Below are 15,116 nucleotides of genomic sequence, written 5' to 3' on the forward strand. Positions count from 1 at the left end.
CTGGTGTCGGTCAGCTGTAGTCCCCTCTGAATCCCCTGGGCTCTCGGTGTTACAAGTCTTGCTCATCTCATGGGGTTTGCCACATAGGATATTCCCTTCCAGAATTAATAAGGAAACTCACAGATAATTCACAGAAAGCCACTGAAATCTCTGAACATCTCAATATTTCAGAAGCAAGTGAACAGCCCTGAGCAACAGCCCAGACTGCAGAGGGGTGCCTTCGTAAGGAAGTGACCTCTGCTCTTTGATCACACCCTTCCTAACTCTGACTGACACATGTGGAGCTATTAAAACTGGTCAAATTTGTAATGTAAGCTGCAAGATGAGAGCTACAGTGGCTTGGTAAGAAAGACATACTGTCCAACTTTACATTGTAGATCACCAGGATGTACACAAAGACAAGTTTACATTATCATACTGACTCTTTTTCCCCAGCATGAAGGTTGAATTTGTCTTAGGAAATGCTCATTAAAAAAAAATTACCCAGGAAGGAATTAGCTCCGTTAGTTATAACAAACTGCCCCAAAAATATCAAAGTTCCTTATTCATAAAACTGTGGAAGATGAAGAAATGCATCTTTGCCGTATGCCCCCAGCTGTAACATTCCAGCTCCTCCTTCCCCTATTTTCCTACCCGTTATTTTTCCATTAGGATGTGCTCTGGCACTTTCTGTACCACCACCTCCAGCAACTGATTCTGAATCCCTATTACTTGGGTTTGCCTTTCAGGGCGCCATTGGGCACTGGCACGGTAATGCTATATTCTAGGTCTGGAGCAGTCTTGGAAAACGTGGCTATGGAAACCATGTCTTCTCCAATGTCCACCTGAGACCTGTGCCTGCAAATGAGCAGCTTCTTCAGGGCCCGTTGGAAGTCCCGGTTCAGGAAAGCATAGAGCATTGGGTTGATGGTGGAGTTGCAATACCCTAACCAAGTGATGATCTTGAAGGTGTCAACCAAGACTGTGCTGGTGGAGTCGGTGCCTCTGGCAGCAAGCCAGACATTCAGGACAAAGTACGGCAGCCAGCACAGCACAAAGACTGAAATGATAATGCTGATGGTCCGTGTGGCCTTGTTCTCCAGCTGCAGATGGTTCTGCCGCTTGCTGTTGGGGTGGTAGTGAATCTCCAGGGTCTGAGACATGATACGAGTGGCTTTGAGCCGTGAAGCTCGGTAGATGAAGAAATACATGCTGCACATGACCATGAAGGGGACAAAAAATGCCAGAGCAGAAGCCACGATGGCAAAAATCCAGTTGGTGACAAAGATGCATTCTCTGCCTGCATCAAAGTCCACCCCGGGGATCTCATTCCAGCCTTGCATGACAGGGAGGAAGGAAATCAGGGAGGAATATACCCAGACCATGCAGGTCATCACAATGCATCTGTGAAAAGAAAGAGATGGGGAGGGGAGAGAGGGTCTGAGTTATTTTGAGTTGAGAACATCCAGTACGATTTAATCCCCATGGTAACCCATGTGGGATATCACTGCTCAGCAGTCCCCCAGGGCTTGGAGAAGTGGCCGAGCAGTGAAAAAGCTGGGTTACAACAAGTCCATACACGAGTATCTCTAACGACTGGATAATTGGGTCTGTGGTTTACAGGATTGGGGTCAGTGTAAGGGATGCTCAAGAGCTGGCTCCAAAAGAGGAGGAAAGGTTTTACAGAGGATTTTTAATATTTAAAACAACAGCATGCACATTTTTCTATTTGGTTTCAGCTTTAATATCTGGCTGTTATCCTCTGAGAAGCGGTAGGGATGGGGCTGTTGGACACTAGCTCCTCAGAACCACTGCAGCACTTGCTCTGCGACACGGGATGCTGCGCAGCCCCCTCCTCGTTCTGGCAACCACCCACGCTCCACGAATCATACACGCAGGAGTTGCAGTGGGAAGAACATTTCCAAAAGAGCCTGAACCCACCTTGTAAAGCACCCCGCAGCTGCAGCGTCCTCTCTGCCCACCTTCAGACAACTTTCCTCACCCTGCAGTCCTCATTTCCATGTTTCACATGAAACCTTGGCAGGAGCTTAGAAACTCATCCTGTTCTCTCTGCATTTCCCCAAATATTATCACTTAGAAAACATTGTGAGTTTAAGAGGGGGAAGACTGGTGCTATATGCATTCATCTGGGTCTCATTTGTCCTTGGGGAAATTCCCATGAAATGTCTGCAAAGGGCAGAACTTATAGGTACAAGTCGGCCCACGTCACTGGTTTCTACCCCATTTTGTGACCCATCCTTAGCTCAAAAAGTGCTTTCCTAGGAGCACCATCAGACCAGCTCAGCTGCATGCTCCGTTTCTCCTGCACCACATCACAAATTTTCTGCAAAGTTTTATATGGTGCGAAGATCTTTTTGCCACATCCCTCTGCTTTTGGGCATCAACTGTCAGTAACTCGTTTGGTCCCAAGTCAATACAGGCTGTGGCCAAGTAAAAATTTGGAGAGACCCAAAGTGAGGAGCGACTCCACTCACCTGCCACGGGACATCCTTCTTGAATAGTGGTACGGGGTCACCACGGAGCAGTATCTGTCCAGGCTAATGAAGCACAACGTGACAATGGATGCAGTGCAGAACATGACATCAAAGGAGATCCAGACTTTGCAGAACAGCTTCCCAAACAACCACATCCCCGTCACCTCGTAAATGATACTGCAAGAGAAAAAGGGTAGCAATCAAAGCTAGAAGGACTGATTTAATGCATTTCTTCAAGACTCTACAGAGGTTTTAGCACAGAGGTACCAAAGATGGGTGTGCAGCTCAGGTAGACAGCAGGGATTCATCCTCAAAATGCAATTCAAGGCAATAACCCACAGGTAGGGTGTGGCTGAAAAAGGCCAAGCCTATGCTTCCTGCCTGCACTCTGTTATAAGCAGGTGCCTTGAGAGAGGCGCTTTGCACCCCAGAGCTCCCCAAATTTGCATCTGCTCAGCTTTGTTTAGCATAGCTTTTTCCAGTGCCCTATGCAGCACAGACTTTTATGATTTCTCCTCAGTTCCTGGGGCATGGAAGATGCTCCCTCCTCCAAGAAACTAATTTTTCATCTAGTCTCATGCTTCAAAACTAGAGAATTTCAATTCTAGGTTAAAAAAAAAAAAAAAAAATCCTGGGAGGAAGCCTATGCAGCTTGTACATTACGTAACTCACAAATGCCTCAGCGAGGTAAACACACCAGCAAAAAGCAGCCATTATGCCAAAATTATTTCTAACAAAGTCAAGAGAGGCCTGTAAGAAGTGAGCAGCGAAGGAAGGAACATATGGCAGCTGTAGGAAGGCTGATGCATGTTTCTATAGCATTCAATTAGATGCCATTCGCTTCCCCTTTCTTTCACCAGCTTTCTGCAGCTCCTGGGGTGCTGCTGAAATAACCATTGTGTGTGAATTTGATGTGAAAGGCTGAGTAACTGCCTAGTCCTGCAAAGCTTTAATTATCCTGGAACTTCACAGCTTCCTGGTCAAATACAGTAAAAGCAGGGCTGCTGCGGTGCAGTGAACTCAGGTGGGCTCTGCTGTCTGGCAGGGGCAGAAACAGTCAACTTGATGTCAGAGGAGTTAGAAACCAATGCCTGCTCTGCGTCTAATTAGCAACAATTCATTAAAATGACTTGTGAAGGTTGTTCTAGAGCACGACAACTGCTGTAGGTGGGTACAGTGCTGCTGAAGGGCCCCAGCCCTTGGCAGCTCTTTGTTATGTGGGATGTTAGGCAAAAATTTTAGCAAACATTCATCTACAGCAGAATCTGTCCCTACACCACGGTGGCCTCCACATGGGCAGCATGGAGCATCCCACTGCGCAAACATGCAAAGGTTTCGTGGCTCTTTTTCAAGTGGGGAAAAGAGACCTATGGGAGTTGAAGCACAGGTCCAGTAATGGACTTGGGTGCTTTTTTGCCACTCCTCAGAAGCCCTCCTTATCCCCAGAGATGCTGCAAAGCCTGTGGTGTGAGCACCGTGGCCCTCCAGAAGTAGACCATGCTGCTGTCATGAACATCCCTGCACACACATCCCTGCTAAGCAGGTACCCAGCTCTCATCAACATGCATCTGGTGGGATGCACCCGACCTAGCAGATGTTCTCAGAGCACAGGGTAGTGGATACCTGTTCCCTCTTCTCTGATGTAAAAGGTCTCTGCAGCTTGGAAATTATCTTGGTTAAAAAGGAATAATAAAATCCTGAAGAAACACACAGTATGAGCAGAAGTGAAGTCCCCTCTGTGTTTCACTTACGCTTGCAAAAGAAAAGAGTAGCTGGAAATATTCAGCCTGGAAATGACTGGGCTGGCTGGAGTAGCCAGATGACAAGCTAAGCACAGCTGAACGGCTCCTGCAAACAAGCCAAACCAGGAAAAAAGCAGAAGTCTTACTCTTATGAAATTAAGGCACCAGACGACAACCTTGTTTTTCCTTTCTATCATATTTTCCCGAGCCAAACTGGCTCCAAAGATCATTTCTTTTCCTTCTCTTTGGCATGTGCTAACATGCCAACTGAGGAGCAAACTGCAATTCAGAAGAGCAAATAGATACGAAGCCAAGATGGTGGGAAAGATGTGAAACAACAGCCACTCCATCAGCAGGACCGAACAAGGCCCGATGGAGCTGGCAGGGTCCGTTCCTCACCACATGGCCAACCAAGAACCATCAAGTCTTTACCCCAGGCAACACCAAGACATTCGGGAGGGGCAGAAAGCATCAATTGTGCTCTGCTCCTTGATCCCCTTCGTAATTTTTTTTTTTCTTTTCTTAAATAAGACACTCTCCTAGGTAGCTATTTTCTCTCTGGTGGCATAGCGAAGCCATTGGTTTTCATGGAAACCCTCCCCTCCTTGTAATGCCCTCTACCATACTTTGATAGGACAAGGGGTAACAGTTTTAAACTGAACGAGGGTAGATTTAGACTAGATATAAGGAAGAAATTTTTTACAATGAGGGTGGTGAGACACTGGAAGAGGTTGCCCAGAGAGGTGGTAGATGCCCCATCCCTGCAAACATTCAAGGCCAGGTTGGAGAGGGCTTTGAGCAACCTGATCCAGCTGAAGATGTCCCTGGTCACTGCAGGGGGGTTGGACTAGATGACTTTTAAAGGTCCCTTCCAACCCAAACCATTCTATGATCCTTCCCCTGCCCTCATATTCTTCACAGCTGTAGTCCCCTCTTCATCCCTGTTGTGCCCTTTCTTGTTGTTCCCCAGTTGTCCTTTCTTGTTGGGCATGAGAAGCTACAGACAGATTTCCAATGAAACGTATTTTCATCTGCCTCTTCTTGTTCCTTCCATGTTTTCCTGGGAACCTAGAAGTAGGAATTGTCCAATTTTCTTCCCATTTGCATTCCTAACTGAGCAAAACCTAGTGCCTTTTTCCCCCTGATAAGAAAGAGGTCTTATTCCAGTGGGATGGGAGTCTTATTATGGGGGATGCTACCAGTCTTACGGAGGAAATTACAGCTCCCAAGACACCCACCTGCTTTTGTTCTTTGCTACCATACCCTCCCAACACCTAGACTGCAAATACCACATCAGGAGGTGGAAGGCAGAAGTAATGAGGATGCTGGGTGACTAGAAATGCCCAAACTCCATTTAGAAGAAAAAAAATTGAGGACAGATATTGCCAAGCATGAGCAGAATGTGGAGACACTAGAGGAGTCATCAAGTAGACAACAGGCAAAATCAGAGAGGAAGCAGTGATAGAGATCATCACTGGAACTCACTTCAGAGCAGGAATTGTTCAGCTTTTGTCTTGTTTGAGCACATGGGGTGCTGCCATTTCTGGGCAGGATTGGGGTAATGGAGATGGTGAGCTCCTGAGGGATGGTTGGAGTGTATGGAAAAGCAAGCAGTGCTGTGTACTTCCAGAGGAGCCCTTGAGACACCTGGGTCGGACTGGAATAAAAACCTCAGATGTCTGGGTTTAACAAGAACATGGAAAGGAAAAAAAAAAAAATAGGCCAGGGAATTGCCAGGTAGCAGAAAGGTTGTTCCTTTAGCTAATCTTCAGTGACTGACACCTTGTTTTTCTAGGAGGCTGAAATGGTCTGCTGCATTTTATTGCAGTGACCTCATCCACGCAGTGGGAAACATCAGAGCTTCTCTTGGAAAAAAATAGCGGGTGCTACTGTTGACAGAAGCACATGGATCGTTTCTGCAACCCTCCCAGGTCAGCCAGGTCCTCACCCACACACCCGCTCAGAGCTGCTGGCAATCCTCAGGGAACAAGATTGGCCAACCTGGAGACCCTTCCCACCCCTGCCTGGCAAAGAGGCACTTCCACAATCCCATCTTTCTCCAACACAGAGAAAAACCCCCACTATCAGCGATACAAATCTCCTGCTTAAGTCGCTACCCTCACTCCCACTGACTTTGATAGGATAGGAGCAGGTTAGATCATCCTGCAACTAAGCTGCAATCCAAGCCCCCAGGGCAGATATTTGTAGCACCAGGTGGAGGGGAGAGACAGGTGGATACAGATGGATGATTTCAGAACCTGGACTTAAAAATTCACCAAGCTTAGAATTGAAGTTGGTAGTAATATTTTTTGAAGGGCATCATTAACTGCTTGTTTTTCACCTTACACTATAAACTTATAACTCAGTCTGTAATTGCTTGTTGGGAAAATAGCTTTGGGTGCCAAATTCAAAAGTGTAAGCAGCTCTGCAAGAACTGAAGCACAGACCATGAAAAGTGTTCAGCTTCTTCATATTACTCCAGAAACACTAAATAGAGTGCAGCTCCCCACTTTATACAGTCCTACGGCCATTCTGCAGCACAAGACAGCCAGAACCTACAAGTAAACTGGTTTCTGGATTTGTTTTACTATGTTTTAGCCAGGTAGTGAAGTTCCTGTAAATATCAACCTCAAGCAGGGACAACTGCCTTCTGAAGTGCTTCTTCCTCCATTAAATATAGGGGAAGCCTAAATTACCCTACTTATACTAAAATAAATTCCTTACATTTACACAGAGAGAGGGGAGATGGCCTTTGTCACCATGTCAACACTGTCAGTTATCCATGTGCAATGCAGCCAGCCAGTAGGGGCAAAACAATTCCCCCAAGTGCAGCGAATCCCATTTGTGATCCCACTGCAAACTGCAATTCTTCTAGTCTGTTTATGCAGGCAAAAGATTTATTTTGCGAGGTCACCAGCCTTCCCCACAAACCCCAGCAGTGTATGTCTGAACCAGAAGGAGCAATCAGAGTGCGGTGTTTCACCAAGAATATGAAGAATAACATCTCTGCAATAGCCCTTCAAGTTCAGTAATATGAAATCATCCGTTTTCTTACACTAAAGGATCTTTTTTACTTCCCCCTCCCACTACCAGAAAATAAAGATAAGGTTAAAGAAGTGTAAAATTCCAAGCACAGAATTTAACTCCACTGATTTCCATACTCATTCTTGAGTAAGAAAAATAAGGGAAAAATATACTCTGTAGTTTGCTCTACCTTTGAAATGCAAGGAGGATCAAAACAGTCATTGCACTTAATGCTGACACACCAGTGGCAGCCCTCATCTCACATTCCCCAAACAGAGCATGCAAAATCATCTAGCAACCATGTTGGCCCCACATACAATGCAGAGCCAGTCCTGGAAGAGGGGCCTCATCGCAAAAAAAGCTGGATACCTAGTTCAGACCGGCAGTAGCCAACAGGAAAAATACCTTTGGAAGTCACTCTCCATTCATTATAAGGGGACCCATTATAAAGGGTGGGGAAACTGAGGCACAGAAGAACATATATTCACCAACGCACAGTTAAGCATTTTGGAGAGCCCAGCTCTAAGCACAGCATGTGAAGTTCTAGCCAGCCCTGCTCAAATTGGGCTGCTGAGCTAGGAGAAATGATGTTGGACACACACACTGCCATCTGATCTTGCTTCTTACCTAAAGGGCATGACCAGACAAGCTACAAGGAAGTCTGCCGTGGCTAAGGACATGATAAACATATAGGTGACGGTGCGCAGCCTCTTTTCCACCACTGGGCAGATGAAGACTATTGTATTTCCCAGGAGCGTTATCAAGTCAATGAGGCTTAGTATCAGGCCAATGACCACCTCCTGGATGCCGATCCCTGCCCGGTTGCCGCCTCCTTTCAGAAAGGAAGAGGCAGCAGAGGAGAAATTAGAGAGCCAAGTTTCATTTCTGTCCATCAGCATCTTCTCACTGTTAAAATCTGAAAGAGAGAAAAGGGGGGGAAATGTAAATAAGGATACACATGACTTGTAGGTCTACGAAAGAAAGTCCAGAAATAATGTTCATGCTTCATTTACTTCAAGAAAAATCCACACACCCTGCTGTGTCTGTGCCATCACTGTTCCATGGTTGTCAGTCCATTAGAAGTGACAGAAATCCTGAGGCTGAGGATAAATGTGCAGCATTGGCTGAAGTCCTTTATGGCAATTAAAAGCCCTCCTGTGAACGAAAATGCATCATCAGGTGAAGCGTGATACAAAACAAAAAATGTGCTTAGAGCAGAGAGAGGACAAACAAGCGACTGAAATCCAAAATTAAAGCAGCTCTGCTAAATCCCACCGAACAGCATGCTATGTCCACAAAATATGGAGGTTGGAACTAGATGATCTTCAAGGTGCCTTCCAACCCAAACCATTCTATGGTTCTATATTCTCATTATCATCTTTGCCGCCCACAGACCAGGTGAGGCTCCTTGCCTAGGCTGACTGCTTTCGTAACCCCACTATTCATTATGTGCTCTGCCTTGGGTTGTCCTGGTACTTTTTTAGACTCTGAAGTTAAAAGCTTTTTACTACCATGGTGGGCAGCTCCATCCTACAGTCTGAAGGGCCATGCAGAGCTGCCAGCAACCACAGAGGGAGTTTAATGCAAGTAAGCAAGTAATTGCGATGTCTCAGGTGCAGCAGTGACCTCAGACTCATGTCTTCTTCTGTGCCCAGCTGGGAGAGGATGCTCCCAACTCTGTAATGGAGGACTTGTCAGTCAAGGAAATTCACGTGCTCGTGTCCACGGCTCAGTTCCCAGACTTTGACCGAGTGGTGTCACAGGTACCTGGGAAGGTGGAAATGATGCGCTGCAAAAATTCCAGCAGCTCAGAATTCACTGGTGTGGCTAAGGGGAACACAAAGACAAAACTTGTGGGAAAAGAAAACGATAGAAATATTTCAAGACATCAAATTGTTATATTTGAATACTGCCACTTCTCCTGTGACTGGGCTCTGCTTCCACAGTACCCTCAGGTCAATCCCACATCTCCAAGGCATCACTACTGAGTGCAGCATGACAATGGTTCAGGATAAATGTCCATGTAGTTCAACATGCCTTATCTCACAGTGGCCAAACTTTGCCTTAGGAGGTCTGTAAGAACAAGGCAGCATGGAACAAAATTTCCTCCATGTCTGTTTTTCCTTCCAGCAGTCTATGGTTCAGAATTACCTCTAAAGATGGTTTCAAGGTCTTCTAAATCATGACATTTTCCTGCTTCCCCTTTGGTCCATGCAAACTTTTAGCATCCGTGACCTCCTATAGCAAAAGCTTCCACAGCTCAGTTATGCACCTCTTTTTGCTCGTTTTGAGCCTGTCAGCACCTAGTTTCATTTGCCCTCTGGTCCTTGTATTGGAAGAGACATCACACAAGCAATCCCCATCCACTTTCTCAATGCCGCTGGTGGACTCTTTAATCCCTGTCACATCCCTCAGCCCCCTCATCATCTCTTTGTCAGGCTGAGGGGTCTTTGCCAACTTGCTCATTCCTCATACAGAAGCAGTTGAGGACTCTTGGCCATCCTCCTGCTCCTCTGAGCTGGACCAAAACTACAAAAAATTTCCAAGAGGTAAACACACTGTGGATTTATATAAGGGCATAATAATGTTCTCTGTTTTGTCCTGCTTCCCTTTCATAACAATCCCTAACATGGTTTGCTGCTTTTGATTGGCACTTAGCACCGAGCTGACCTTTCCACAGGACTGCCTGCTGCCATCCAAAGATCTCATTCCTGAGCAGTAACAGTCAGCTCGGAGCCCACTGCTTTAGATAGGAAAATAGAATGAAATGAGGTTCCCTCCATCTTCCCCAAACTCCATCACTTCACAGTTGAATTTTTTCTTCCATTGTAATGCTCACTGAGCCTCATAAAAGCTTTTCTGCAATTCTTTGTCAGGTCTTATCCTTCATGCCCTGATTAAACTTTGTTTCACATGCAAATATCACCACAATTCACAATTTTGCCACTTAGAGTTTTTTTGAACCCCACAAAACCCAGCTCCTACCCCTGTAAAGAGTATTGCTGACCTCTTCCCCAGGGTAACTCACCACCCACTTCCCCCCTGCATTTCACTGTTTAGACAAGTATTTATTCACACAAGGAACATCCTTCTTAAGTCAGGACTATTAACTTTCCTTAAAAGCCCCCGCCATGAGAACCCATATTGAAAACCTTTCAAAAATCCAAGCAGGCTACACCAACTAGGTGCTTCTCATCCACATACCTGCTGACTTTCTCTCAAGCACTCCCATATGACTGTGAGGCTGGACTGCCTTTTGTAAAAGCAAGACTGACCTTTTCCTTGGAAGTAATCGTGTATTACATGCACCTACTCGTCCTTCAAATTTCTCAGCTCCCTCCTCTGACTTCTATTTACTTGCTGGATTTAGTGATTTCCTTTCATTCAAGTTAAAAAATAAAAATAAAAAATAAAAATAAAGAAATAACTAAAGCTGTCTAGAAAAAATTAAGGAGGAAAGCTCCTCCTCTGCCCCTCCTCACCAGACCTGGGACTTGCTTACTGAGACCTGAAGTTCTCCTGCTTCTCCAGCATTGACAACAAGCAGGTCTGTTGGACATCAAGCTCTGTGGCAGGCCCCTGAGTGGTCACTGAGAAAAGTCTTAAGTACATCAATCTTCATGAAAACATTCATTGGACAACATTCCACATCCTCCTAACACCCCATAAAAAAAACCCCCAACATCCTGTCTCCAGCCCTCATGTTATTGACAGGAAAGAGGACAAGCTATGTCATTCTTTCTAACAGCCCCACTGAGGATGTCATCAAACTGGATGAACTCCTGTGGAACAGTTTGATTTCAATGCAACCACACTTTCTGGCAGAAAAATTGTTCAGCCTGTTCTCCTCCCTACACGGTCCACACAGACGGCACAGGGACAAAGCCATGTGGTGGCAACGCACGGCTGCACAGCCAGCCAAGTTGCAGAACCTGCCGCTGCAAGGTCCGTTAGATTGTTCACGTCCATCTCCCATACCTGCTGGGAGATGTTGGTGTCCTCACACCTCTGGGACCTCTGCAAGGTCTGGAAACAGTTCTCTGATTTCCACCTTGAGTTGACCCTCAACCAGTGTAAGCACAGGACATCAACCAGTCAGCCCTACGTTCTCCCAGAAGAGCGTGCAGCATTAAGATAGGCTCCCAAGACATGAAGAGCAAAAATCAGGTTTAATTAAAAGTCAATGGTTTAAAAAAATCAATGTCAAATTTTAAGGTTTAAAAAGTCAGGTATTAAAAAGTCACTGTCAAATTACTGGCCTATGGCCTTGAGTAATCATAGATGAGAATGCTGGATCCGTTATTTGGGTTTTTTTAAATGTAACACTGAAACAAAAAGCTTCAGAAGTCACGTCTTCCTTCTGCAAATAATGACTATGCTTACACGGTTGTTAAGTATGTATCAGTGTTAGTACAACTCTAATTAAAGCGGATCATTACTTACACAACGTTGCTCTGGTACCGATCTGTGAACACACACTGCACTCAGACTTCAAACAGAATTAGGACACAGCTATTAGAGTTCATCTTTGCAAGCTCTCTGTGCTCCTCAAGTACCACCTTAGCCACCAGCCTGGGTTAAAAGGTCTTCCCAAGTGAAAAACTAACAGCAGGTTGCTTAACGCAGGATACATCCAGGAGCATGACACAACGATACACAAATACAGGAGACAAATGTTCCCACACTCACAAAACATTAGAGAAACACACTCTTGGTCATACTATTCTTTGGTCAACGCAAAGACAGGCTGAGGGGCTGGAAATGAGACTCTCCTCATTTGGCATCCATGGTTTCTCTGACAACAAAAAGAAGGGATAACGGATGCTTGAAACTTCAGGTTTGAACCTTGAACTCTAACTCCTGGCTCCTTTTCAAGAATTCCCAGGCAGAGAGTCACTGGAAGCTCACCCAGAGCCTCTGTCACAGCCAAACACCCATGCTGGTGTCTCTCATCCTTTTTGCCTCTGACTGGGCAGCCAGCAACTTATCTCTTGCTAAGAAGTGCTGCTCCTGAACCATCTGGAGAATTGTTAATAGCGGAAAGCGGGGGATGATACAATCTTAACATCTCTGTGGAAATCTCTGGGACAAAGCAGGATGTGCCGTCCTTCCCAGGGATGTACTTCCACAACTTAAATATTGGAGCTTTTAAATTCTCCTATGAGCTGCAGCAGCTCATGTGGTTACACTGTCTTTCTTTCACATCAGTCTTTCAGCCTTTCCTGTAAGGAGCCCTCTTAAATCAGTGGGATAAATACCCAGTTGTATCGTGATGTGGGATCATCCCAGGTTTCCTGGGAATCTCAGATGCCTTAGGGTTTGTGTTGTTCTTATTTGGACATTACAGTTTTGCTTCTCTTCAGATACTGATGGGCTAGATTCTGCTCTCAGTCTGGCTGAGCGAAGCAACTCCATCATTTCAGCTGTTTTCCTTTAATATACAAAAAGTTTGACCTAATTTATTCAACAGACAAATCCCAAGTAGAAGGTTAGTTTCATCACTAAATGGTATCTTTCGATGGCAGGGGAGGAAAAAAAAGCTCTTCAATCTCAAGGCTGACTGCGCTTGAAACTCTTAGAGGAATTATGAAAATTGGAAATATATTTGCTGCCAGACTTTGCTCCTCCACTCAACCAAGTACGAATCAGTGTATGGCAGCGTGCACAGCACCTGCCCCAGGACCTCAAAACACATTTCCCTCCTCGCCTCTGCTGCAAGCCAAGGCTGCAGCAGCTCAGTAATATGTTGTTGAATTTGCAAGGCTGGTGTGCAGTGATAAAGGAAGAGGAACATCCCTGGGGATGCTTCCACCTGTAAAACACATTCAATGAGGCCACACCACAAGAGAGCCTTTGCACTGACTTTCCTTCTCTCTCTTCCTCCATCCAACATTCCCATTTGAAGGGCAGCATTTCTCAGGGCACAGATGGTTTCTTTTCATCCCCAAATCAGCGCAGAACAACTCCTACAACCTCTCTGACGGCTAACCAGCCCCAGGTCTGGAAACCCAGCAAAACGTGCAATCTTTACCTTCAAAGCTGACCGTTGAATGCAGCCAGCGGGCTTGAAGCAGCTCAGCAGTACCGCTGAGCTGGGTGCGTGGTGCTTTTCCCAGCAGCAGGGTACAAGGGACTCCCGCAGCTCTCAGGGCTCCCAGCCTGGCTCTGCAAGGCTGGTGGTTTCTGTCCCAATGCAGGACATCAAGCCCGCACAGACAGCAGTTTGTTCTTTGAGATCTCCCCCCCGCCCTACCAGAAGCAGAAGCTCTTCCACACCAAAAGCAGGTCTGTTGCAACCGCTTCTCTGAGGAGCGAGGGGACTGAAGTGCGATCGCAGCAGTAAAACTCAAGGTAAAGTTAAACCCGTGCCACAAACATGGGGGTGCCCACTGGCATTAGGGGAGAGACCGAGCTGGGGTGCCAAACCCTAATCCCTGTGGGGCAAACCCCCCAGCCTCGGGGATGCAAAAAACACCAACACCTGGGGTACGAAACCATCAACCCCTGGGGTGTAAAAACACCGACCCCTGGGGTGCCAAATCTCACCTCCTGGGGGTCAAAAACCCCAACGATACTGGAGGGTACATCCCTCCTTGCACCAGCCCGGAGCAGGAGGAGACTGCCCGGGGGGAGGCCGGGGGGGTCCTGCCTGGGAAGGGGGGGTCTGTCTCGGAGATGGGGAAGGAGCAGGGAGAGCCCTGCCCGGCGTGGGGGGAGGATCCTTCAGCCGGGGGGTACAGGTCCTGCCTGGGGGGAGCCTGCTGAAGAGGGGGTCCCACCCGGCGGGGCGAGCAGGGGCTCCCTAGCAGGAGGGTACCCGGGGAAGGGGTCGCAAGAACCTGCCCGGGAATGGGGAGGGGGATGCGGGCGGCGGCACTTACCGGCAGCTGGACGCCGCTGCAGCCGGGGGAGCCGCTCCGCTCCTCCGCTCCTGCTCCGCGCTCCGCTCCCGCTCCCCGCCCCGCTCCGCCCCGCGCCCAGCCGGGAGGTGGTTCATCCCTCCGGGCACGGGGACTCCCCGTGGAAACGGTGCTTTTTTTTCTGCCTTCCAACCAGTCCTTCCTAACACACAGCAGCTGCACGGGCACGGCAACAGCACAGCTGGATAAAAATTTAAAAAAAAAAAAAAAAAAAAAAAGGCATCGGATTGGCTTCCCTGTCGCTAAAAGCAAAGGGGTGCTTTGTTCATAAACGAAACCAAAATGCTAAAAAATCCCAGACTTTAAGAGGCACCTGCTAGCGCTAGGGTTGGTGAGATGTTACCTGCCCAGCCCCTCCTTGCCTTGTCGGGAAGGCCAAGTCGGGCTCGGTGCAATGGGATGGTGGCTGTTGGGTTTTGGAGCAGAGCTGGCCGGGTTGGAAACTGGTCACTGGCTTGTTTAGGCATGTCCCTGGGGGAAACGTGGCTAAATTGGCTTCTTGGAAGGGACAGGTCCCTCTCCCAGCTGCAGGTCCGGGCTTGAAGGAGTGACTGGAACCTCTCAGACTCCTCGGGGAGCTGATTCAGGTGAACAGTCTGGCAGAAAATGAACTCAGCAAGAAAAGGTATAAAAATATGGTTCTTTGAGTGAGTGACTCCCTTTGGGTGAGTGTCACACATGAAGATGGGAGTGTGTAAACCTCGTCCATAGCTCCTGTGCTAAAACAATGCCCCCAGATAGCTCCCAAATGCATCAACTCATTTTGTATCAGAAAATAACGTGGCCAGCAGGGACAGGGAAGTGATTGTCCCCCTGTACTCGGCACTGGTGAGGCCACACCTTGAATACTGTGTTCAGTTTTGGACCCCTCACTACAAGAGAGACATTGAGGTGCTGGAACGCATCCAAAGAAGCGCAACAAAGCTGGTGAAGGGTCTGGAGCACAAGTCTTGTGA

General features: G+C 47.1%; 1 protein-coding gene across 1 annotated transcript; it reads right to left on the reverse strand.

Moving 5' to 3' along the window:
- Positions 1 to 707: 707 nt before the first annotated feature.
- Positions 708 to 8,292, reverse strand: LOC141942057 (histamine H2 receptor-like). Its single transcript, XM_074865010.1, has 4 exons — positions 8,274 to 8,292; positions 7,868 to 8,156; positions 2,475 to 2,651; positions 708 to 1,383 (listed from the first exon to the last, which is right to left on the reverse strand). Exons 1-4 carry the CDS (start codon positions 8,290 to 8,292, stop codon positions 708 to 710), a joined length of 1,161 nt encoding a protein of 386 aa, XP_074721111.1.
- Positions 8,293 to 15,116: the final 6,824 nt, after the last annotated feature.

The sequence above is a fragment of the Strix uralensis genome, chromosome 4, assembly GCF_047716275.1.
Source record: "Strix uralensis isolate ZFMK-TIS-50842 chromosome 4, bStrUra1, whole genome shotgun sequence".
Lineage (NCBI taxonomy): Eukaryota > Metazoa > Chordata > Aves > Strigiformes > Strigidae > Strix > Strix uralensis.